Raw genomic sequence first — 21,112 nt, forward strand, 5'->3', positions numbered from 1 at the left:
CTTTGCGTCCTTTTGGAAGATCAACCAATTCCAAACTTGGTTTGACTTCATTGACTCAATTTCCTCTTTCATTGCATAAATCCATTTTTTTCTTACTAGGGCAATTTAGAGCCTCATTAATATTTCTTGGCTCATCCTCATCTTGTGGAGCAATCATAAAAGTTTCCCTTTCAATGTCAAAACGTTGACGGGGAATACTTTGGCGACTTGTTCGCCGTATGGGAGATTGTACACTTTGCACATCATTCCCCATTATGTTCCCACTAGGATTAGATAATGATAACGTTGTCTCATCATGTGGTTGCAATTGAGAATGAGTTGTATTCAATTCATCACTTCTCATATTACTCCCACTTGGACGAACTCCACTAATATCATTATCTTGATCCAAGGTTTCAAATAGGGGTAATCTTCCCCTATTTCGCCCTTCTTAGGAAATTCATCCTCTAAGAATATGACATCCCGTGATTAAAATTCAGTTATACTCCCACTTTCCTGCTCACCTATGAATACATACCCATTTCGAGTGTTTGGAGTATCTCATTAAAATACTCTACTTTACTTTAGGACCCAATTTCCCAAACTTTTGAGAGGACTCATGAGTATAGGCAGCACAACCCCATGGCTTAAGAAAACTTAAGTCCGGTTTTCTACCTGTCCAGAACTCATATGGAGTGAAAGTAACTGATTTGGAAGGCACCCGGTTAAGTATATAGGCAGCAAGCTTAACAACGCATCACTCCAAAAAGTGATATGTAAGTTAGCATGCGCCATCATGGACCTAACCATTTCCAGTAGGGTTCTGTTTCTTCTCTTTGCAACACCATTTTGTTGAGAAGTATATGGAATAGACAACTGTCTTTCTATTTATTTTTCACCACATAATTTTCTGAACTCATCAGATAAATATTCTCGACCTCGATCGGATCTCAATGCTTTTATTTTCTTGTCTAATTAATTTTCTTCCAAGTTCATAAACCTTTTGAAACAACTTAATGCTTCAGATTTATGAGAAATCAAATAGACATATCCGAATCGAGTATAATCATCTATAAAAGTGATGAAATAAACAGCCCATTGCCTTCCTCTCACATTCATTGGACCACAGACATCAGAATTGATTAAATGCAGAGGAAATTCAGCTCTTTTACCTTTTCCAAATGATTTCATTGTCGTTTTCCCTATTAGGTAATGCTCGCATATTAGCAAATTGCATTTTTCAATGTTGCCTAACAAGCCCTCTTTGGCTAGTCTATTCATATGCTGTTGACCAATATGACCAAGTCTAGCATGCCACACATTCACATCATTATCAAATGAATTAGGAGATGTGAGAAGGGAATAACAAACATTTGCATTAACATAGTCAATATCTAATATAATGAAACCATCCAGAAAATAACCACAAGCATAGAAGTTTGTATCCAAATACAAATCTACACCTCTATTATGGAAGTTCATATTAAAATCAAGCTTAACCAACACCAAAACAGACAATAAATTTCGACGAATTTCCGGAGCATATAGAATATCATGTAGGAACAAGATGCGTCAACCACGCATGTTCAATTGGCAGGTGCCAATCCCTTTAACTTCATCTCTGGAGTTATATTCCACATAGATCCACTTAGTTCCAGTTGGTACTCGTCGGAATTCCACGAAGGATTCTCTATCCTTCACTACATGATCTGTCGCTCTTGAATCTACAGTCCACAAAGGATTGGATTCAGCCAATAATGCAAAACTTGACACATAAGCAAAGTTCTCAAATGTACAAGAGGTGTTTACCTTTTTTAGCTCACAACAGTTGCGAACATAGTGACCTTTCTTGTCACAATTGTAGCACATCACCCTTAACATTTTCTTCACTTGAGGACATTTTCCTCTCTTGTGTTGGTTAATTCTTGATTTCTTGCAATAAGGACTTGATCCTTTGTATTCCCACATATTGAATGAATCAATACGCTTGTGCTTAGAGCTCAAAGCCCTTTCTGAGCTAGAACCTGCATTGCAAATATCTATTTTCGGCTCAAATGTCATTATGTGGTCCTCTACTAGCTCAAGGTGGCGCACGGCATCCTCAAGATCTTCCATAACATGGTCAAGAGCTTCTAGTGCTTCTTGCTTTTCCAGCACATATTGAATCTTCATATTCAATATTTCACAATTGTTGCCGTTCATATCAGCAATTACGTTCTTAGTTGCTGAAACCATCGATCCGACACATCGACATATATGCACGAATAATTAATGCCTATCATTTATGCATTCACTTTGCACAGACCCATCATATCAATGAACAATTTCAAGTAAGGTTTCAGAATCAAAAGGTCACTATGTTTCCAATCATCCTCCAAAAATCCTAACTTAAAACCATTATTAATATAATTGTCTTATGCAAAATAAATTCTATGAAGTTACAAAAACTTCTATGAACTACCCACAGCAGTCAACAATAACAGAAAGCAAATAATATTTGACATCCAATAAAATAATAATACTTTCACATAATACCACTATCCATTACACTAAGCAATATACACAGAGGAAAATATCAACAGAGAAAGAGATATTCATACTCAAAAAACATCTCAAACTAATCTAAGAAATAAATAGGGAATGTCCCTTCTAATCTATCAGTCAAAATATCTGAGAAATTTGAAAGCACATTTGCCAACCATGGAAAAACTTTTGAAGAGCTTTCATGTCGCCTCCAACGCGCATTCACTCTGCGCCATGTGGCGCTCAATCTAAGGGTTGAAGTTTTGTTTAACTCAATCCTATAGTACTCTCTTACAAAAGCTACCACTAGCCTCCTATAACCCGGGACCACATTGACCTCCCATAGCCGATCTAACACTGCTTGCCATTTAGGTGGAAGAGTGTTCATCAAAGCCGGCACCTTGTCAAAATCCGGCATAAGATAACCATTCCAGATGATTTCCTGTATCATCTAATTGACCCTGACCACGTGTGATACTTAATTACCGTCATGCCACCGATAGTCAGTTAACTCTTTCATCAGCCTTTTAAGTCTTGCTCTTTCTTCCTCCGTTCTAGGGAATGCAGTATCCGTGCATAACGCATCATAGTTCCTACAACAAATGTAGAACTAAAAATGGATCACTTATAATCCATAATAAACATAATGTAAAATACATAATTTTCCCCGATACATGCAACAAATGTAGAATAAAAAATGGATTACCTCTAACCACACAGACATAATTGAAAAAGAAACAAATCTTTTTTTTTGTGTCAATGGTCAACGGTCGTCGGTCAACGGTCAACGGTAGTCAACGGTCAACGCAGGTCAACTTCGGTCAACGGATGACCGGGTCAGGTCAACGGGTCGTCGAGTCAAACGGGTCGGGTCGGGTCGGGTCGGTCGGACCGATGAGGCTGGTCGAACCGCTCGGGCCGACCGACCGGCACGTGCCCTGCGCGTGCTTGGGCAACCACTGGCCGACGTCACGATGACGTCCGCCGGCGCGTGCCTTGCACGCGCAGGTGGTTGCCGCGCGCGCGTGCGCTGCACGCGCCTACAATTTAAACCGCTCGCGCGTGCTCTGCACGCGCCTACGGAGCCGAATTCTTCAGCCGCGCATGGCGGCGCGTCCGACGGCGTCCGGCGACGAGCGACCACTCAAAATTCTCGTATCGCTGAGCACTTCAACCCTAAGCAATTAGAATCGCAATTCGATCTATGGATAAACCAAAAACAGGGGAAACAGTACGGCGTCGAGACTTATCTTTCTCTAAAACGATTAACAACGACGTTTAACCAAAAAACAATCAATCAACGTAAACAGTAATAGGGAAACACGATTAAGATGGCTCTGATACCAATGTTGTGTTGAGATTCGGGAAATGGATTCCTAAACGGTGATTCGACACAAAATCAATCACAAACGTAGCGGAAGCGAAGCCCAAGAAATTCATGAATCACCGATCCTAAGGCACGTCACATAAACGAACGAACCTTATTTCCACAGACTAAACCCCGGCGTTGCGAATCAAAGAGGGATAAACCACGCCGTTCTTCAGAGGATAAACTGTTCTTCGGGAGAGAGAACGTGCGTCAGAGAGCGAACGTCAATCAGAGAGCGAGAGACAGTCAAAGAGCAAGTTAGTGATAGGATATGTAACCCTTCAATCTTATAAACCGCCTCTCTAATTTTTTTTTATTTTTTAAATAACTTCCTCCATGGGCCCTCAACTCACGGGTCGGGCCTTTTGGACCCAACATGGATGGACGGGCCAACTCAGGCCCATAAAAAAAAAAAAAATCCATCAAGAATCTATCTAGTTACACAAGTTTTAGGATTGATTCCTGGATTCTCGAGAATCGCCGATTTCATTATCCTCTTTTTTTGTTTTTTTTTTTTTTTTTAGTTAAGTAAAATGATAGTGAACTCAATAATAAAATTGAAAGTTTTCCATTTATAAAAAAAAAGATCCACAAAAGATGGACACATAAAATAAAATAAACAATAAAAAGTTCAAAGGACATAACATAAAAACCTAAATTATAGAACTTCAGTTCTTAATCATTCAAGAAATATTATTGCTCCAAATTCTAACCGCCTGAAATTAAAAAAGATCAAACGTAGATTACTATTACATTAAGCCAAAATAATTATTAGGACATCAACGTCACATTTATTCATTTCACTTCAACTTGTATTGATTCGAAACAAGAAGAGCACCAATTTCCCTCTTGCAACTCTTACTTGCGCAGCCAGTGTTGCTGCATCTCAGGATCTCCCAGTTCGGGCCGATGAATCTCCAGCCCTCACGATAACCTCCCATAGTCGATCCAGCAAGGGTCCGAGCCTTCTGCACTTCGCTTCCAGCAATTCTCACCTACACTCCCAGTGACTCCAGGGAAATTCTGGTGGCGATTCAGCACCTACCAATCCTTCCCGCGGCAACCGGAGATCACTACAACGTAACTAGCGGCCTCTCTGCGCCATCTACATGCAGCTCTTCAATTCCCTATCTGCTGTGAACCAGCCCTTTGCCAAGATCTCTTCTTTCATTGCAGGTTATCCTGACGAATTCCGCTGTCCCCGCACCTATAGCTAATCTTCGAAGCTCCAAGAGCAGGCAGAGCAACCAGCGAAGCCCCCACATTTGCTTAGCCGAAGTTGCGCTGGAAACTATTCTTGCAGGTTTGAACAGCAGAAATCCAAAGACGTCCTAGCAGCGAGGGTGAGTTTCCATCGTACTAAAGCAGTCTCGCCAACGCCTCGAAGCTTTTCCCGACCCGTGTGGTTGAAATCCCGAGTGCCTGATGAGCCTTCTCGTGCGGCCTTGCCGCCACCGTGCTCCCTATTGGAAAAAGTATTATAATACATAAAAATAATAATTATTTGAAATACATTACAAAAGATTAGAAAATAAAAAGAAATGCCTGAGGTGTGCAAATATTATTCTTAAGGATAATTTCGCCCATCGAAGTATGTAACTCAATACGTAAGGTTTCAACGGCTATCCTTTCAAGATACAACAGATCTTCCTCTATACTCCGCACTGAATATTAGAATGAAACAGAACAACTTTTGTGTATAACCCAGCAAAAAGAAAAGGAAAGATATGGGAACATATTGTATCTACTAAGATTGTGGTTTGAAGTTTAATTTATATTTAAACAAGAAAAAGAGAGAGTCGTTAGGAGATCATCATAAATCAATTGGTAATTAAAAAGATGACCATTCTAAAATAATAAAGAGTTTATGAAGTAATAAATCAAAAGTTATAAAGCCGTTAGATGACCGTTATACAACCATTAGAAAGCTGTTATATGACCGTTAAAAAAGTCGATACAAAAATGATGACTTTCATGATGATCATAATTTTTAATAAATATGTCAAAACTATTGAAGCATCCAACAATCCCCCACATATTTTAGAAAGTTTTGATAAGAAAATAAAATAATGCTAGGTTATTGGAGAGTAATGCATCGGAATTGGTGTTTGTTAGGCTATGAACCAACCCTAGAAAGAATGAAATATAATTCACAAAATCATTGGTGAAATTTGAAACTTCTATGAATCAAGAATTTCTTTTTGTGAATTATAATTTTCACCAATCACATTACACTCCCACGAACTTTGTTGTTCAACGCGGTTTTGCACTAATAGGCTATGCACGTACTTAGTTTATTCATAAGTGCTTTAGAGATTTTTGCCAAAAATTTTCATAGGAGCGGCTCCACTCCACACTTATATAGGTGATTCTATCAAGTGTATTCTACAATTTAATACACCACCAACAATGGCTATAGAATTTCATTAAGAGCTTAGCTCAACCCTTTTTTTCCTTGCAATTTTACACTATTTTCACCTTAGGATGAACAATAATTTTTAATAGCGCATTAGATCAACAAATGACTTGTTATTACCCATATGAACCTAATTCATGAGATCGCCAATCACATAGGTTAGGTTACTATCATTATTGATTTTCTTCAGTTGGCTTGTCCATTTCTCTCGATGTATAGTCAAAGGATTGGCCAAAATCCATTTCTGACTTCATATAATTAATGGACATCTCCATTATTAAGCAACCGCTTTACCACGTCATCCCTCAATTGGACATGTCAATTTTTACCATTGAAAATTTTATCTTTGCATGACTATTGCCTCTTGGCAATCATAATGTATAAACACAAAATGTGTCATTTTCCCAAAAGAATATCTACTAAGAGTTTCTCAACTACTCAGCCTCATTTTCAATATGAGTTTGAGAAGATTTTTTTTTCCTCAAGAACTTGAATAGTTTTCAATTTACCAAAGAATAGTAAATATTTTTTTCTCCTTCACCCATTGGAGCTTAGGAGGATAAGACATTTTGTTTACACATATATGCCTAGTAGTACTTGAGTCTACCACCAATTCCTTTCCATTTGCCAAAATATTGGCTTGGAAAATGATTACAATAATTACATCATCATATCATCTACTTCAACCAAGTCAAATTTTGGTTAACAGGATTGTCATTTCCCCCCACAATTTTTTTTTTTCTGCTGTCAATAATACATGTTGCTCCAAAAATGTTAACCAAAACTCAGAAGTTAGCATAAATCCAAAATGAATTAATAATTACACAAAATAACTGTAAGACTTCCTCTGAGGTTATATATGAATAACCAAAAATGTCTCAACAATTCATACTCAATACAAAACATGTAATCAATTTAATTATGCAAAAATACTATTTAATAATTCTGTCAAAAGTTGTGTGTGAAAAATTCGATCATTGCAAAAGAGATTTTATAATCTTTAACCCATAAATTTGTGGCTATTATAAAATATAAACCTCTTTTGGTTGTTTCAAATATAAGTGAGAATCTAATAAATTCAGGAATAGAATCACGACAATTTTGACAAAAAAAAATGTTTTGACTAAAACTTTAGCGGTCATAAATATAATGCCAATAATATTTTACACATGTAAAACTCTAAGTAGACTTTAACTCTTTAAGCAACATTTAATGACTGAAACATGAAATATAAAAAATATCACAAAAGGCAGCATGCAAAAGGCATACTCACTAAATTGTCGATTACGCTAATTTAGCCAGAAAAGTAATTAATGGCAAATATTGGGATGTTTCATTAGTCAATTGAATAGTTGTTACCCAATTATTCTCTCAACTTGTGCTTGCTAAATTGGGTCTCCATTCCCTTCTCTTTTTATCAAGCATAATTCCACGTCGTCAAGAAGGCAAGAATCTGCCACCATTCTAATGCTAGAGAAGTCCTATATGTGCGTGGACGAGAGAAAATTATCATATATTCATAAATTTATCAAACATACACATTGTCATGCAGCAAATACCCACACATGTAGGAACATATACATAGATAGAGGCCCACGCTGCACTCCCAAGCAAGCATGAATAAAGATATGCCACCAAATACCAACACAAACTCGTGTCTACACTTATTTGAGCATATTGGCATGGACATCACCAACTGACTAATGATTGTATGCACTCTAGCATATTCCCAAAAATGACGAGACTACACTGTGAGGAATACTGAAGAATTTTGTTTCAAAGTCAAATGACACATATTTTCAAAATCTATAAGCACAATAATATAAGGTAAAACATAGAAATCCTACATGACAGCATCCATTGTTTCACTGAAAACAATTATATATAACCTAGCCCAACATGGGCATGCTCGATAAGATTCTATAGAGATGGAGCCAAAGAAAAATTAAATAGCAGATAAAAATAGTTATAAACTGGCTTCATGAATATACATTAAATAAATTTTAGCAAGAGAATAGGAAGAATTAAGGACAAATGAAAACTATTTTGAGTAATAGAGGAGCACCCCAATTTCCAATCCTAAATGGATGATTATTAAAATAATCACAAACTTGAGAGAGAAAACACCTACACATGTCCGACTTTCTATTGGAAAAAGTATAGGTATTGAAGCCCCAAAATGAAAATAAATATATATAAAAGAAATATTAGCCTGATTTCTTTCCATTTCTTTTACGGTTTTCCTTTTCTATTTCTTTTTAAGTAGCCACATGGAATCACTATACCATTTTTAAAGATTTTATACATAGGTAATTTTGAAAATTTGTAAGCATCTTCCGTAAAAGTGTAATAAAAGCACACATTCATGGAATATGTCTAACAAGAACAAATCAAATCTAAAGAGAACACACAAGCTTGTGACGCCAAATTTCAAATATTAGAATGAAAGGATCTCGACCTACATGGTGATGATGATTCCTCAAAATGTGGAAACAGCGCGCCAAAATGGCAATTACATTCTTCAAGCATTAATTTAGAGTTTCCAAAAAACAACTTACTTGAAACTCAATAACCTTACCAAAACGACCAAAAGCTATTTCGTGTTAATACTTGATACTATCCCATGACAAACCACCCATGAATATGTGATACTTGTCCTTCACCATCTCCAAATCCTTATTTAATTCCAAGGTCAGTGGAAGCACCAGTAATTCCAATTTTGAAAGCTATAAGGCAATTATCCTTAAGATTGTTGGAAAAAGTATTAGAATACATTAAATAATAATTATTATTTAAAATACATTACAAAATATTAGAAAATAAAAAGAAATTTCTAAAGCGTGCAAACATTGTCCTTAAGAATAATTCTGCCAATCGGAGTACGTAACTCGGTGCGTAAAGTTTCAGCAGCTATCCTCCCAAGATACAACAAATCTTCCTCTATACTCCGCACTGAATATTAAAATGAAACAGAACAATTTTTGTGTATAACCCAGCAAAAAGAAAATGAAAGATATGATAACGTATTGTATTTACTAAGATTGTGGTTTGAAATTTAATTTATATTTAAACAAAAAAAAAAAGAGAGTCGTTAGGAGATCATCATAAATCAATTAATAATTAAAAAGATGACCATTATACAATCATTAGAAAGTCATATATGACCGTTAAAATAGCCGTTACAAAAATAATGACTTTTATGACGATCATAATTTCTAATAAATATTTCAAAACTACTGAAATATCCAACACTCCCTCACCGCCGAGCTCGTCCCTTGCTAGTCACCACGAGGTTTTTCACCACGAGCATCCCATCGTTGGTCATCTAGGGTGCCTATTTGTCCGTGATAGTCAATTAGGTAATTTCCTATTTTGCTCATTCAATTTAAATGTGTAATTGCTTAGTTCGGGATTATTTTTAATCTTACTCATAGGCATATCCCATTAGGAGAATTGTCATATTGAAAATCTCAATAATCTAGAATTCGAGCTGCGAGGATTCTTGATTATGTTTTGGCTGTGGAGAAATATTTTATTATATAAGTTTGGGGACCAATTCGATCATAAACATTTTAATTAAACCAATTTAGTTTCAACATTTTAACATTGATATCAATTTAGTTCATCCGGACAAGTTAGTTCAGAAAATTATTGATGTGGACATCGATCATCCTACATAACACGACCGATGTTAATAGAGACATTTTAAAACGATTTTTGAATAGTTTTCCCCTTTTTTCTTATTTTTTCTTTTTCTTTCCTTTTTTTTTCCCTTTAGATTGTGGCAGATAGTGGCCATTAGGTCAACGAGGGGCATTGATTCGGCGGGTTTGTTTATTTTCAGGTGCGAACGGGAGCATGCTATGCTCCGTGGGGGCTATATAAAGCCGTGGGCCATGACGTGTCGGCAATTGCGAACCGCCGAGACAATTTTAAAGTCAAAGCCTCGCCGCTGGCCCTTGCCTCCAGTCGGAGCGCGAACGATCGAACGAGTGACGACGAGAAGGAAAAGATCCGCCATCTCGCTCTTTCTTTCTCATCCTTTTTGGGCCAAACAACGGCCCCCGGCGGACCCCACCGCAATCGAGAAAATATTCAAGGGTTAATATCTTAAAAACCCCAAACCTAAGACACTTGTGACAAATTTACCCCAAACTATTTTTTTTACCATAAAAAACCCTAAACCTAATACACCCGTGACAAATTTACCCCAACTAACTATAAAAATCCTAAACTAGTACATTTATGACAAATTTACTCCCAAACTAATTTATTCGACCACAAAAACCCCAAGCTAGTAAATTTGTGACTAATATACCCTCTGAAAAATTAGATTAATACCACAAAAAAAATCATAAAAATTATAAAATGTGACAAACAGATAAAATCTCAAATTGATATACCTGGTCAATTGTCACGTGTTATTTAACTTTATAATTTAACAATAAAATTTAACTAAAACTAACAAATGGTAAATTTGTTAAAGATACCAGGTTGGGATTTTTGGTAGTCAAAAAAATAAGGGGAAATTTGTCACAAATGTATCAGTTAGGGGTTTTTCAAGATATTAACTCAATATTCGATGGTTCCAATCGCTACGTCAGCAATTGACGTGACGCACGTTTTTATTAAATCCAATAATAGAGCAACACGTGTTAGATGAGGTGGAATAAAGAATGAAAATCTTTTCTATTTTTTTTTCAACTTCCTGCACCACCCACTCTTCTCCTCTCCTCTGCAAATCGTTTCTCGGTCATGGATGACGCGGCCTCCTCCTCCTTCCGGCCACCGCCTGCCCAGCCACTTGAGAATCCGGTGCGGTTGTCTCCACCGCACAAGCCAGAGGGGACTTGGAACGGTCATGGAGTCTCTCTCTCTGGTGTCTCCTTCCATTGTCCTCCCTTCAAGTTCCCTTCCGTGAAGCCCAGCCATGACAGATCTGGAGCCATGGCCGTGTTCTCGACAGACCTTGGAGCCAGATCTGTCGCGGTTATGGATTCACAGACGAGGCCGGCCCTCGCCAGATCTGGGCGAGGGATGGCCTCGTCAAGACTTGTTCCATCATTTTTGAAGGCTCAGCCTTGATGGCTCGACCGAGAGAAGGTTTAGCGCTCAGCTTTTCCGAAGCTCAGTGATGACTGGAGGAGGGAGTCGCCGAGATCTAAAGGTTGGCCAGGTCTGTTGCGGCCATGGCTTCGCGGTTCCAGATCTGGATGCGGCCAAGTGACACCGGAAGGGGCGGAGATGGTGGCCGCACGGGTATCCTCTGTCAGGGAGGAAGATGAAGAGAGAGAAAAAAGATTTTTTTTTTCCCACCTTATCCAACACGTTTCGATCTATTATTGGATATAAATAAAAAGCGCCCCACGTCAGCAATTGGCGTGGCGCTTTGGAACCACTGAATATTCTCTGATCCGACGACAAATCGTCAGCGACGGTTACGTTTCTCATTTCACTTTGACTTCCTTCTTCTTCTTCTTCGAAACATCGTCGGACGCCGGCAGTACCGCGCGCGCCACCACCCATGGAGCTCAAGCCCGGCCTGTCCGCTCTCATCACCGGCGGAGCTTCCGGCATCGGTAAAAACCTCTCTTCTCCCCCGCTCGTCTCGCCTTCGCCGCCGCCGCCGCCGCCGCCGCCGCCGCCGATTCACGGCGATCGGTCTCGTCCGACTATCAACTCCGAGCTTTCGTCTTCCTTCCGTGTCCGTTGGATTCTGATGTTGCTGCCGATGTCGTCGTCATGCTCGACGTGTTTTGACCTCGTCGCGAGCTTACGTGTTGAGTAGTGATGACTGGATTTTGGCTTTGGATGGTGTTCTTCAGGTAAGGCTCTGGCGATAGCGCTCGCGGAGAAGGGGATATTCGTGACGGTGGTCGACTTCTCGGAAGACAGGGGAAAGGAGGTGGCCTCCCTCGTCGAGAAAGCGAATTCCAAGTTCCACTTCAGCTTGGGATTTCCCTCCTCCATCTTCGTGAAATGCGACGTCTCCAACTCGAGTGAGTTTGCCTCGTTGTCTCGAGCTTTTTGGGATTCTCGGGTTTACGGAGATCGTGGTGATGGATGTTGTCTTGTTTGGTGAGCAGGGGATGTCGTCAACGCCTTCGAGAAGCATGTTGCGACCTACGGGGGACTGGACATCTGTATCAATTGCGCCGGCATCGCTACCCCGGTGCCCTTCCACAAGGATCAGACCGACGGGACCCGATTCTGGCGGCACGCGCTGAACGTGAATTTGGTCGCCGTCATCGACTGCACTCGCCTCGCAGTAAGTCCGCAATTTTTCCAAGCACTTCGCTTGGTGATGCTGCAGTGACCAAGTCGAGCTTTTTGATTATTTGCCTGAGATTATCATCTTGTTTTCTCTCTTTCTTTTGTCTTTCGGTCGGAGGGAGCAATGACACTTCCGATTGCTAGTGGATATTGCTTTACTGTGAGGAAAGTAGCACAAAATGATCTGCACTCCTTAACAGGTTAAGGCCATGGAATCTGCTGGGAGACCCGGTGTAATAATAAACGTAGGATCTGCTGCAGGTCTTTATCCTACGTACGCTGATCCTATCTATTCTGCCTCAAAAGGTTAGTTCTCAGTTAATGCCTCCTTTCATTTTTCAATTTCAATTCTGTTTCCCCAGATATATATATAGAGAGAGACGGAATTCCTGCACCAGTGTCCCTCTGGTGATACCACCTTTTAATTATTAAGAGACTTGATAACATTGCAGGTGGCGTCGTCTTGTTTACCAGATCCCTTGCACCCTTCAAGCGCCGAGGAATTCGCGTCAATGTACTTTGCCCCGAGGTGCTGTATTAAACTGGAAAGTTTTGTGATGCGATGTACTAGTGTAATCAAAACTCAGGAAGATTGTTTCTTTCGATTGCTCATCTCGTGCTGTTTGAAAGTCATCAGCAATTGACGTAGGCACTTATAATGACATGATTATTCATCTTCCTGTTTGTTTTTTCCCCTGAAGTGCTTAATATTGAGGATTCATTTTTCTGCTCACAATTCCAGATTTGTTAAGGGGGGAACTATTGCCTTCATGAATTTGAATCTTGCTCGGATTTATCAGAATTTTCTCCTTTATTAATTTTAATTTCAAGCAGGGGTATTATCATGACCAGAAACTTCTATGGACCTATGGTATATGACTCTTCTTCCGATGTTCAATAGTGTCATTATCTAGAGCTGATCTCTCCAAATACTCGTTCTAGATCGGGGAAGACCAATAATTTGCAAGTTGATCTTCACTGCAGAAGAAACTCTGTTGTCCTGTTATGTTTTTGTATGTTGAATAACCTTATGAAATAAATTCATCATGGTGATTGGGAAACATTATTCTACCACGAATACCTAACATAGTTTCTGTGTCTGAGTGTTGGATATGTCTGATTCCTTACACCCTGTTTTTGGAGCAGAAAGCTGAAAAAATATGTAACTGTGTTTCTTTTTAACTAGTCGTAGCACTGTTGGAGTGCCTGAAAAGAATTGTAAGCTGGAGCTGATTTATGGAGGGAATTTCAAGATAACATTGCTAGTATATGGAATTGTGCTTGGTCTTTTGAGGGAATAAACTGTGTTAGCAGTTGTACTTGATCCCTTTAGGGTGTAAAATAATATAGTAATCTCAGCTAGTCTTTCTTTCTTTACCGATTCTTGCTTTTCATTTCCTTCAGGCTGGTCATTTGGTCTACTGGGAGATGCTTTGGTGACCGTTTGGTGCATTATCTTTAGTAAATTTCATTACTCCTAATGCTGTAGATCAATGGGAAGCTTAATCATTACTGAAAAATGTTGAGAATTGCATGTGCATCAAGCTATCTTCTCCTGTGACCTGGCCCTTTGTTTGATCGTTGGTTTAGCTTATTGTAGTCCAGTTTTATCTGACCTGATTTCCTTTGCTCCAGAAAATGTATTGTGGTGCGTATGATGCTTAATAGATTCTCTACTTATGCAGTTTGTTCGAACAGAGATGACCTTAAAGATGGATTCTGACTTCGTAGACTTGATGGGGGGCTTTTTACCTATGGAAATGGTGGTGAAAGGTACATTGATATACAGTCTTCTCCACGTGCTTTACATCTTATCGGACTTATAAATCAAAATGAATGAAAATGACATAGTTTTTGTATGATCAACACAAATTCACTCTCTTACTGCAATCAAATTTTATGAGCATGAGCCGTTTGCTCTGGACTTTGGAGCATTTAAAGTTTCTGCATTAGGATTTAGATATACTATAGAGATGCATACTGGTACAACTACAGAATTTGTAGAAAAATTTAAAGAACTGCCATACATGATTAGTGACGGACTCATTGGATCCTGCTCCAAAAATGTGCTATCATATGTAGAAGGGATCGCTTCTGATGGCTAGTCCACTTACACTTTCCAGGAGCTTTTGAACTTATTACTGATGAAAGCAAAGGTGGTTCATGTCTATGGATTACAAAGCGCAATGGCATGCAATATTGGCCCAGTGCAGCAGAAGAGGCAAAATACCGAGTGAAATCCTCAAGTTCCACAAAAAGATTATTGTACAAAGGACCAGTGAATTTGCAACTTCCTAAGAATTTTGAGAAAATGTGAGTGAAGATAATTTGGGGCTACTGTATGTGTGTACATAATTGAACTGTTCAACCAGAGTAGTGTTTAGCTTCTTATAGCGTAAACCTGGACTGCTTAGGTATCCCGTAGGTACTCCATCAGCTACAATACATCATTGCTCTTGCATAAGTGGAATGACAAATTGCCATGATGAGTTTAGGCTTGATGGTCTTCCATCTCTATGAGGCTTCTAGACAAACTTCTTTCACAGTTTGACCATGTTATGTCATTTTATATCGTAACAGCTTTTCATTTCCTGGTTCGATTACCAGGGTAATGGGTACAGCTTGAACCATATCTTTGCTAAGAATGATTTCATTCCCATCCTCTATTTATCTTGTTTTACTTTAAACATGCACAAAAGAGGAAGTCAGCTTTTGCAGAGTAGATCTGTGTATTAATTTTCAATGTGGACGTGAACAGTGGACTAAAGTAATTGTAAGCAATGACTTACTGCACTTTAATGGGCTTGACATTTATATCACTGCAATAGCCGTATCAATGCAATTATTAATTGGTCAAAAAATGAGTATGCTTTAGAATCATCCATTGATGGTTTTCCGCTTCTATATGTTTGGATTAATAGGTGTCAGAGCACCCTCCTTAAGCTGTTATACTGGTTATGTTGATCCTTGAGTTCCAATTTTCTTTAGTGGATTTTAGATTTTTAGTTAATAACATGTTTTATTATCTGGTATTCTTATTGAATCCTGAAGGGAATTTTTTCTTAAGCTTCTCTTCCTGAGGAACAAAGTACTTACAACTTAGAAATTTTGTTTGGGAATATAAGCATTTTATCAATTGGAAGATCTATTGATGTATTTTAAATTTTTGTATTCAGCGTGGTTCACACCTTGACTCACAATTTCCGTGATGCTACCCGGATTATTCGAACGCCTTTGAGGTTGCTGATTGAACCACAGCATGTCCTTGTGAAAATCGTATATGCTGGAGTAAATGCAAGTGATGTAAGTTCAAGGCTTCTTTTAAGAATATTAGCTTTTTCTCATCCTTTATGATTGGTATTCTTTCAATTTCAGGTAAATCTTTCTCATCCTCTTCACATATGCATAGTTCTGTGTCAGCTGATCCATTTGTAAAACTATGCTTAAAACTTCACCTCGAAATTTAGCTTTTCTATTTGTTACTGTAGCAAACATCAAAAAGCAAATTGGATCTTTGGAATGTGGCTTATATACAATTGATAGGACTATCCCTTAATACAAGCCAACTAAGTTATCTTTTAACCAGCCTATGAGTCGATAGATGACTGATAACTCGGCACCAAAGTTAGTGTTCCAATTTCTTGAGATGCTTGCTGGTATAACTGGTTTTTTCTTTTACTAAGAATCTTTTTTCCCCTTCAACTTCAGAAGTTTGTTATGTATTTGAAGGTTTTGACTCGGGATTCAGCTTGCATGTCAAAATCTATACAGAATCCATGTGTATTTCTGATGCTAGCGCGTTTCTTGTGCAGTATTTAATAGAGAGAATTTATTAAAACTCCAGAGATAATCATTTGACAGGCCCCAGACTATTAGATCTGTGTGACTGTTAGATATTAGGAGCGATTGTGAATACTTGATATAGAGTCAGCATTCTAGCTTTTTTAATAAAAAAAAATCATGCTTTAAACAGGTGAATTTCAGCTCGGGACGTTATTTCCAAGGTGGAAAGGGAGATGTTGGGTCCCGTCTTCCTTTTGATGCTGGTTTTGAGGTCTGGGAAAAATCTATTTCTGTTGTCGCATTTTGCAATATCCAATAATGCTGATTTTCTTGGCATAGTTTTGTGGTTCTTGTAGCAGCACCATATATTTGTTATACTCATAATGGTATCTTCACGGTTGACATGGCAGGCTGTGGGGATAATCGCTGCAGTTGGTGATTCTGTCAAGGATTTGAAAGTTGGCATGCCTGCTGCACTGATGACTTTTGGAAGCTATGCAGAATTTACAATGGTAAAATTATATTCCATAGGGATATTTTAATGTCAATGGCTGGTTTTGACTGTGATTAATATCTTTCATAGCCTCTCAGTACTGCAAATTCATGAGATGGAGATTCCAGTTTTATTGTAATAAATATCATATCTTTCTCAGGTTCCGGCAAAACACGTCCTTTCAGTGGCCAGGCCAGATCCAGAAGTAGTTGCCATGCTTACTTCAGGGCTTACAGCATCTATTGCACTAGAAAAGGTCGGACTTTTATGTAATATAGCAAACTATGCTTTTTATTTCCTTTCGCAATTTTATTTGCTGGAGCTGTTCCTTTTGGCCATTTTTCTAGTCTAAGTACATCGAGATAATTACCTTCAGACATCTGATCATGTCTCATATGCCATATTAAAATTTGTTTGCTCTTGTTGAAAATTTAGGCTGCACAAATGGAATCTGGCAAAGTAGTTCTTGTTACAGCTGCTGCAGGAGGGACTGGGCAATTTGCTGTCCAGGTCTGTTTCTCATTCAGATTGATGCTATTAAATCAGTATTATTAGATCTATGACAATGTGATTTTGCAACTATAGTAGGATTGCAGAGGTCAGTATTGAGGGAATGAGATATGACGATCTCTATCTGTAGTGTTTTTACATAATTTCAATTGATTGATGTCCAACAATTAGTCTATTGATAAGGTAACTTGCTAAAGTGAAAGGTGCTGAAGAAGACGCCATGAATTAGGGAGTCGTTAAGTAAGGATAGTTGGAAATAAAAATTTCGAAGAACACCCTGCAGTCACGTCTAACTCTTACAGGTCCGCTTAACTGGCTTTCTATCTACATGCTTGCCAAGCTTGCTTGTCTACTTGAATGTTACTCCTAATCTTTTCTTTAGTAGGTGTATGATCTTGTCATGATCAGGTAATGTGATGTGTCTAATCATAATACGGTATCTATAGGGGTTTGCTTATTTACCCTTCTGTCCCAAGTAGTCAAGAACAATAAAAATTATACCCTCCTGCAAATTTAGGCGATTGTTATCCAGACTTCTGGCTATCTAGTTGTCTAATTTTCCATTGTTGATTTTTCCAGTTGTAGAGTTAGAAGAATTAAAAAGTTACCTTAAGTTGCTTTTGCATATTTGCATGTAGCCTTGTGTCCTTGCATTCATGATTCCGCATGTTTGCTAAAAGGGAAGAATTACACTGCAGCTTCTTAATATTATTGTTTCTGATATGTTAGCATTTTCTTCTGGAAGAGAAGAATCTGTTCTTTCTTAAACACAACATTGCGTGTGCTTAACTACGTTCCTCAACTGCTCACATAATTTTACACTACTGAGTCACTTTGTCTATCATGACCATTTCAGCTTGCAAAAGTTGCTGGAAATACAGTAGTAGCAACCTGTGGAGGGAGGGAGAAGGCCATGCTTTTGAAGGAGTTGGGAGTCGATCGTGTGATAGATTATAAAGCTGAAGACATCAAAACTGTATGTCTCCTAAAAATCTGTCTCATCTGTTCAACTCTCCTTTTTGCACACAATGTGGGGGTTGAGAAATCAAAGACCCTGATTCATTCAAGTAGTGCAGCAAATTATTTCTAGATAAGTTCACTGTCACACACGTATCAGTAGATACTTATATTGATTAGGTAAAAGTAAATGAGCATATTCATCCACATATGCACAGATACTATCATATCTACTCGTGTAAAATTAACGTGCACTTGAAACCCTGGAAATTCTCTTTACCTTCAATGTTCATTTTATTTTTGAAATTTAGTGCTACTCCATGATCCTCCATGCAAATCCTTTTTGATATGGATCTACTTGGCTGGATTTATAATCAATTCCTATCACCTATTCAATGTCTAAAGAATAACTTTAGCCTTTTGTCAAAAAGTCGTCTTTGCCCCTCCATTGGGCTCTGGCGTCTGAATGCCACTGACATTATCTGCATTTTCATGTTACAATTTTCCTATCCTTAAAAGAGGTGCAGAAGATAAAAAGGTGATGGTGTTATAGAACCTTGTTTTTTCTCATATGGGAATCTCTGAAGTGAACAACAGTGTGCCTTAGTAACTGGTTTACTCTTTGACATTTTTGTATTTTCATACCATGTCTCAAATAGCTAGCTGCAGCCTTCCCTTGTTCATGAACTTTATGCAGTTTAATTACTATTTTCTATATTGTAACAATTCTCGTAGGATTATGTTTGGAGTCTAGACCGGTTTCTGCTTTTTTCTCTCCTCTTGGGTCTAGTTTTTTTGTGAACTTTCATTTAAAATGAACTCATTTATCAAGATTTACAAGATAATGCATGATACTCAAATAAAAGATTATGTAATGAGCTTTTTCTCTATCTTTTCCAAATTTACAGGTTTTGAAGAAGGAATTTCCAAAAGGTGTCGACATAGTTTACGAGTCTGTTGGTGGGGAAATGTTTGATCTTTGCTTGAATGCTTTGGCCATATTTGGACGATTGATTGTAATTGGCATGATTTCTCAGGTATTGCCTCCTTATGTTGTTGACATCCATCTGGGCCCGATCTTTTATCATGAGTTTCCAGCAGTTCCAATGTCAAACTTAGTTATCTCAATTAGGCTGTGCGGGAGCTTTTACATTCTTGCTCTCACTTTCAGTGAGATACCAATGAAAGGAAAGTTAGGTTTCTGAAGTTTTTGTATGAGTCTTGTGGTCGCAATGCATGGTAGAAGTTCTACTGCAATCACATTTCTGTGCTGCAGAGGGTCGCAAGACAGACATGAAGATGTTTTGCTTTGTATAATGGGGAATATTGGTTAGAGATTCTAGGGAAATAAAGAAGACTGTGCAAGGAGTCTTTGTAGCAAGTGCTACATGTTTTCTATCAACATGCATGTATGGTTTTTCTCCAGTGTCTCCTGTAGTTGTGGTCTGCATACTGTTCTAACATTCTTCTTGCTTGAGTATTAACTATTGACAGTTGTACATAATTTTTAACCAGTACAAAATTACTACTTTGATTGTAGTATCAGGGAGAGCATGGATGGACACCAAATAAGTACCCTGGACTTTGTGAGAAACTTCTGTCTAAAAGCCAAACTGTGGTATGTTTGATAACACTTCTGCGTAGAGGACAGTGATTGTACTCTACTGCAATAATTTTGCTCTTGGTGATGCGCCAACTATATATCAGGAATAAGCATGGACTGTGAATTCTATAGTTGTTTATGCCTTTCTCTACTTGAAGTGTATGATATGATATTGGCAATGTTGGCAGGCTGGTTTTTTCCTGGTACAATATAGTCACTTCTGGCAAGAACATCTAGATAGACTGTTTCAACTCTATTCCAGAGGACAACTCAAGGTACTGGTCTTCTTCTTTTTTTAACGTTTCTTTTACTGGTGAGACCTGACTCTTCCATCATAGATCATATGCCGAACTTACATTTCATTAATTGTAGATATCTGTGCCTTTTGCACAATGCAAGGCCCTTACTTTCCTGTTATCTTATTCCTTCAGCCTTATTTTGATATCCAATTCCCTACCAAAAGTCACTGCCAAACTAAATCTGTAGAATGAGTTGGATGATTATCTCTGCGCCTAAGTCGCTATCCTGCCGAATTTCAAAGTTCGCCAAGACTTAATCTTCTAACTGAGTGCAGGTGGCCATCGACCCAAAAAGATTTGTGGGTCTCAATGCTGTGGCAGATGCTGTTGAGCATCTTCATTCTGGTAAAAGTATTGGCAAGGTATGTTCATTGTCCGCGAACTTTATGGATATTTTGGGCACATCATTTGCAAATTTCATTATTTTGTTTTTTTTTTTTTTCCTGATGCACAATAAATTTTGTGAATATGAACAAAATCTTATTCCAGGTGGTGGTTTGCATGGATCCAACTTTCACTGATCAAGTAGCAAGACTGTGAAGTCTGATCAAGGCCGTTTGATTGTTTCGTTAATAACTGTCAAAGTGAATTACAAAGGGATCTGTTTGAAATAATGACTCAGAGTGCATATCCTTCCAAGCGATTATTAGGGAACTGCAGTAAGAGACATCGAGAAAACGAAAGTTAATCTTCAGCAGAAAAAACCAAAAGGCTACAAAGGAATTGAATTGATAAATATGAATTGCCCATGGCTTTTTGCCAGGCGACAAAAGCTGGTAAGACCCCTTTAGATATTCTGACAACCCTTTTGTGGTCATTCTCATAAACAGAACCGTCGCACAAATGATTACAATGTAAGGAAACATCATTTTTGATGTAAACAGATCGGTTGAAGTGTCCCATTTAA

The 21,112-nt window shown here is 38.3% G+C and overlaps 1 protein-coding gene across 1 annotated transcript; it reads left to right on the forward strand.

Annotated features, from left to right (window-relative positions):
- Positions 1 to 11,065: 11,065 nt before the first annotated feature.
- LOC104453204 (prostaglandin reductase-3) lies at positions 11,066 to 21,112 on the forward strand. Its single transcript, XM_010067723.3, has 18 exons — positions 11,066 to 11,866; positions 12,113 to 12,286; positions 12,374 to 12,555; positions 12,761 to 12,866; positions 13,013 to 13,089; positions 14,246 to 14,333; positions 14,684 to 14,873; positions 15,737 to 15,863; positions 16,534 to 16,614; positions 16,754 to 16,855; positions 16,997 to 17,092; positions 17,272 to 17,346; positions 18,203 to 18,322; positions 19,212 to 19,340; positions 19,844 to 19,921; positions 20,095 to 20,181; positions 20,481 to 20,567; positions 20,695 to 21,112. The coding sequence occupies exons 1-18, from the start codon at positions 11,812 to 11,814 to the stop codon at positions 20,743 to 20,745; spliced, it is 1,905 nt and encodes a 634-aa protein (XP_010066025.2). The 5' UTR covers positions 11,066 to 11,811; the 3' UTR covers positions 20,746 to 21,112.

Source organism: Eucalyptus grandis, chromosome 7, assembly GCF_016545825.1.
Source record: "Eucalyptus grandis isolate ANBG69807.140 chromosome 7, ASM1654582v1, whole genome shotgun sequence".
Taxonomy (NCBI): Eukaryota; Viridiplantae; Streptophyta; class Magnoliopsida; order Myrtales; family Myrtaceae; genus Eucalyptus; species Eucalyptus grandis.

What these genes read in the sequence shown, in the direction of transcription:
- LOC104453204 (XM_010067723.3), top strand. Translation starts at nt 11,812, where the DNA reads ATGGAGCTCAAGCCCGGCCTGTCCGCTCTCATCACCGGCGGAGCTTCC. An exon ending in TATGGAAATGGTGGTGAAAG is followed by an intron (nt 14,334 to 14,683) that starts GTACATTGATAT and finishes TACACTTTCCAG; the next exon opens with GAGCTTTTGAACTTATTACT. An exon ending in TGTCTAAAAGCCAAACTGTG is followed by an intron (nt 19,922 to 20,094) that starts GTATGTTTGATA and finishes CAATGTTGGCAG; the next exon opens with GCTGGTTTTTTCCTGGTACA.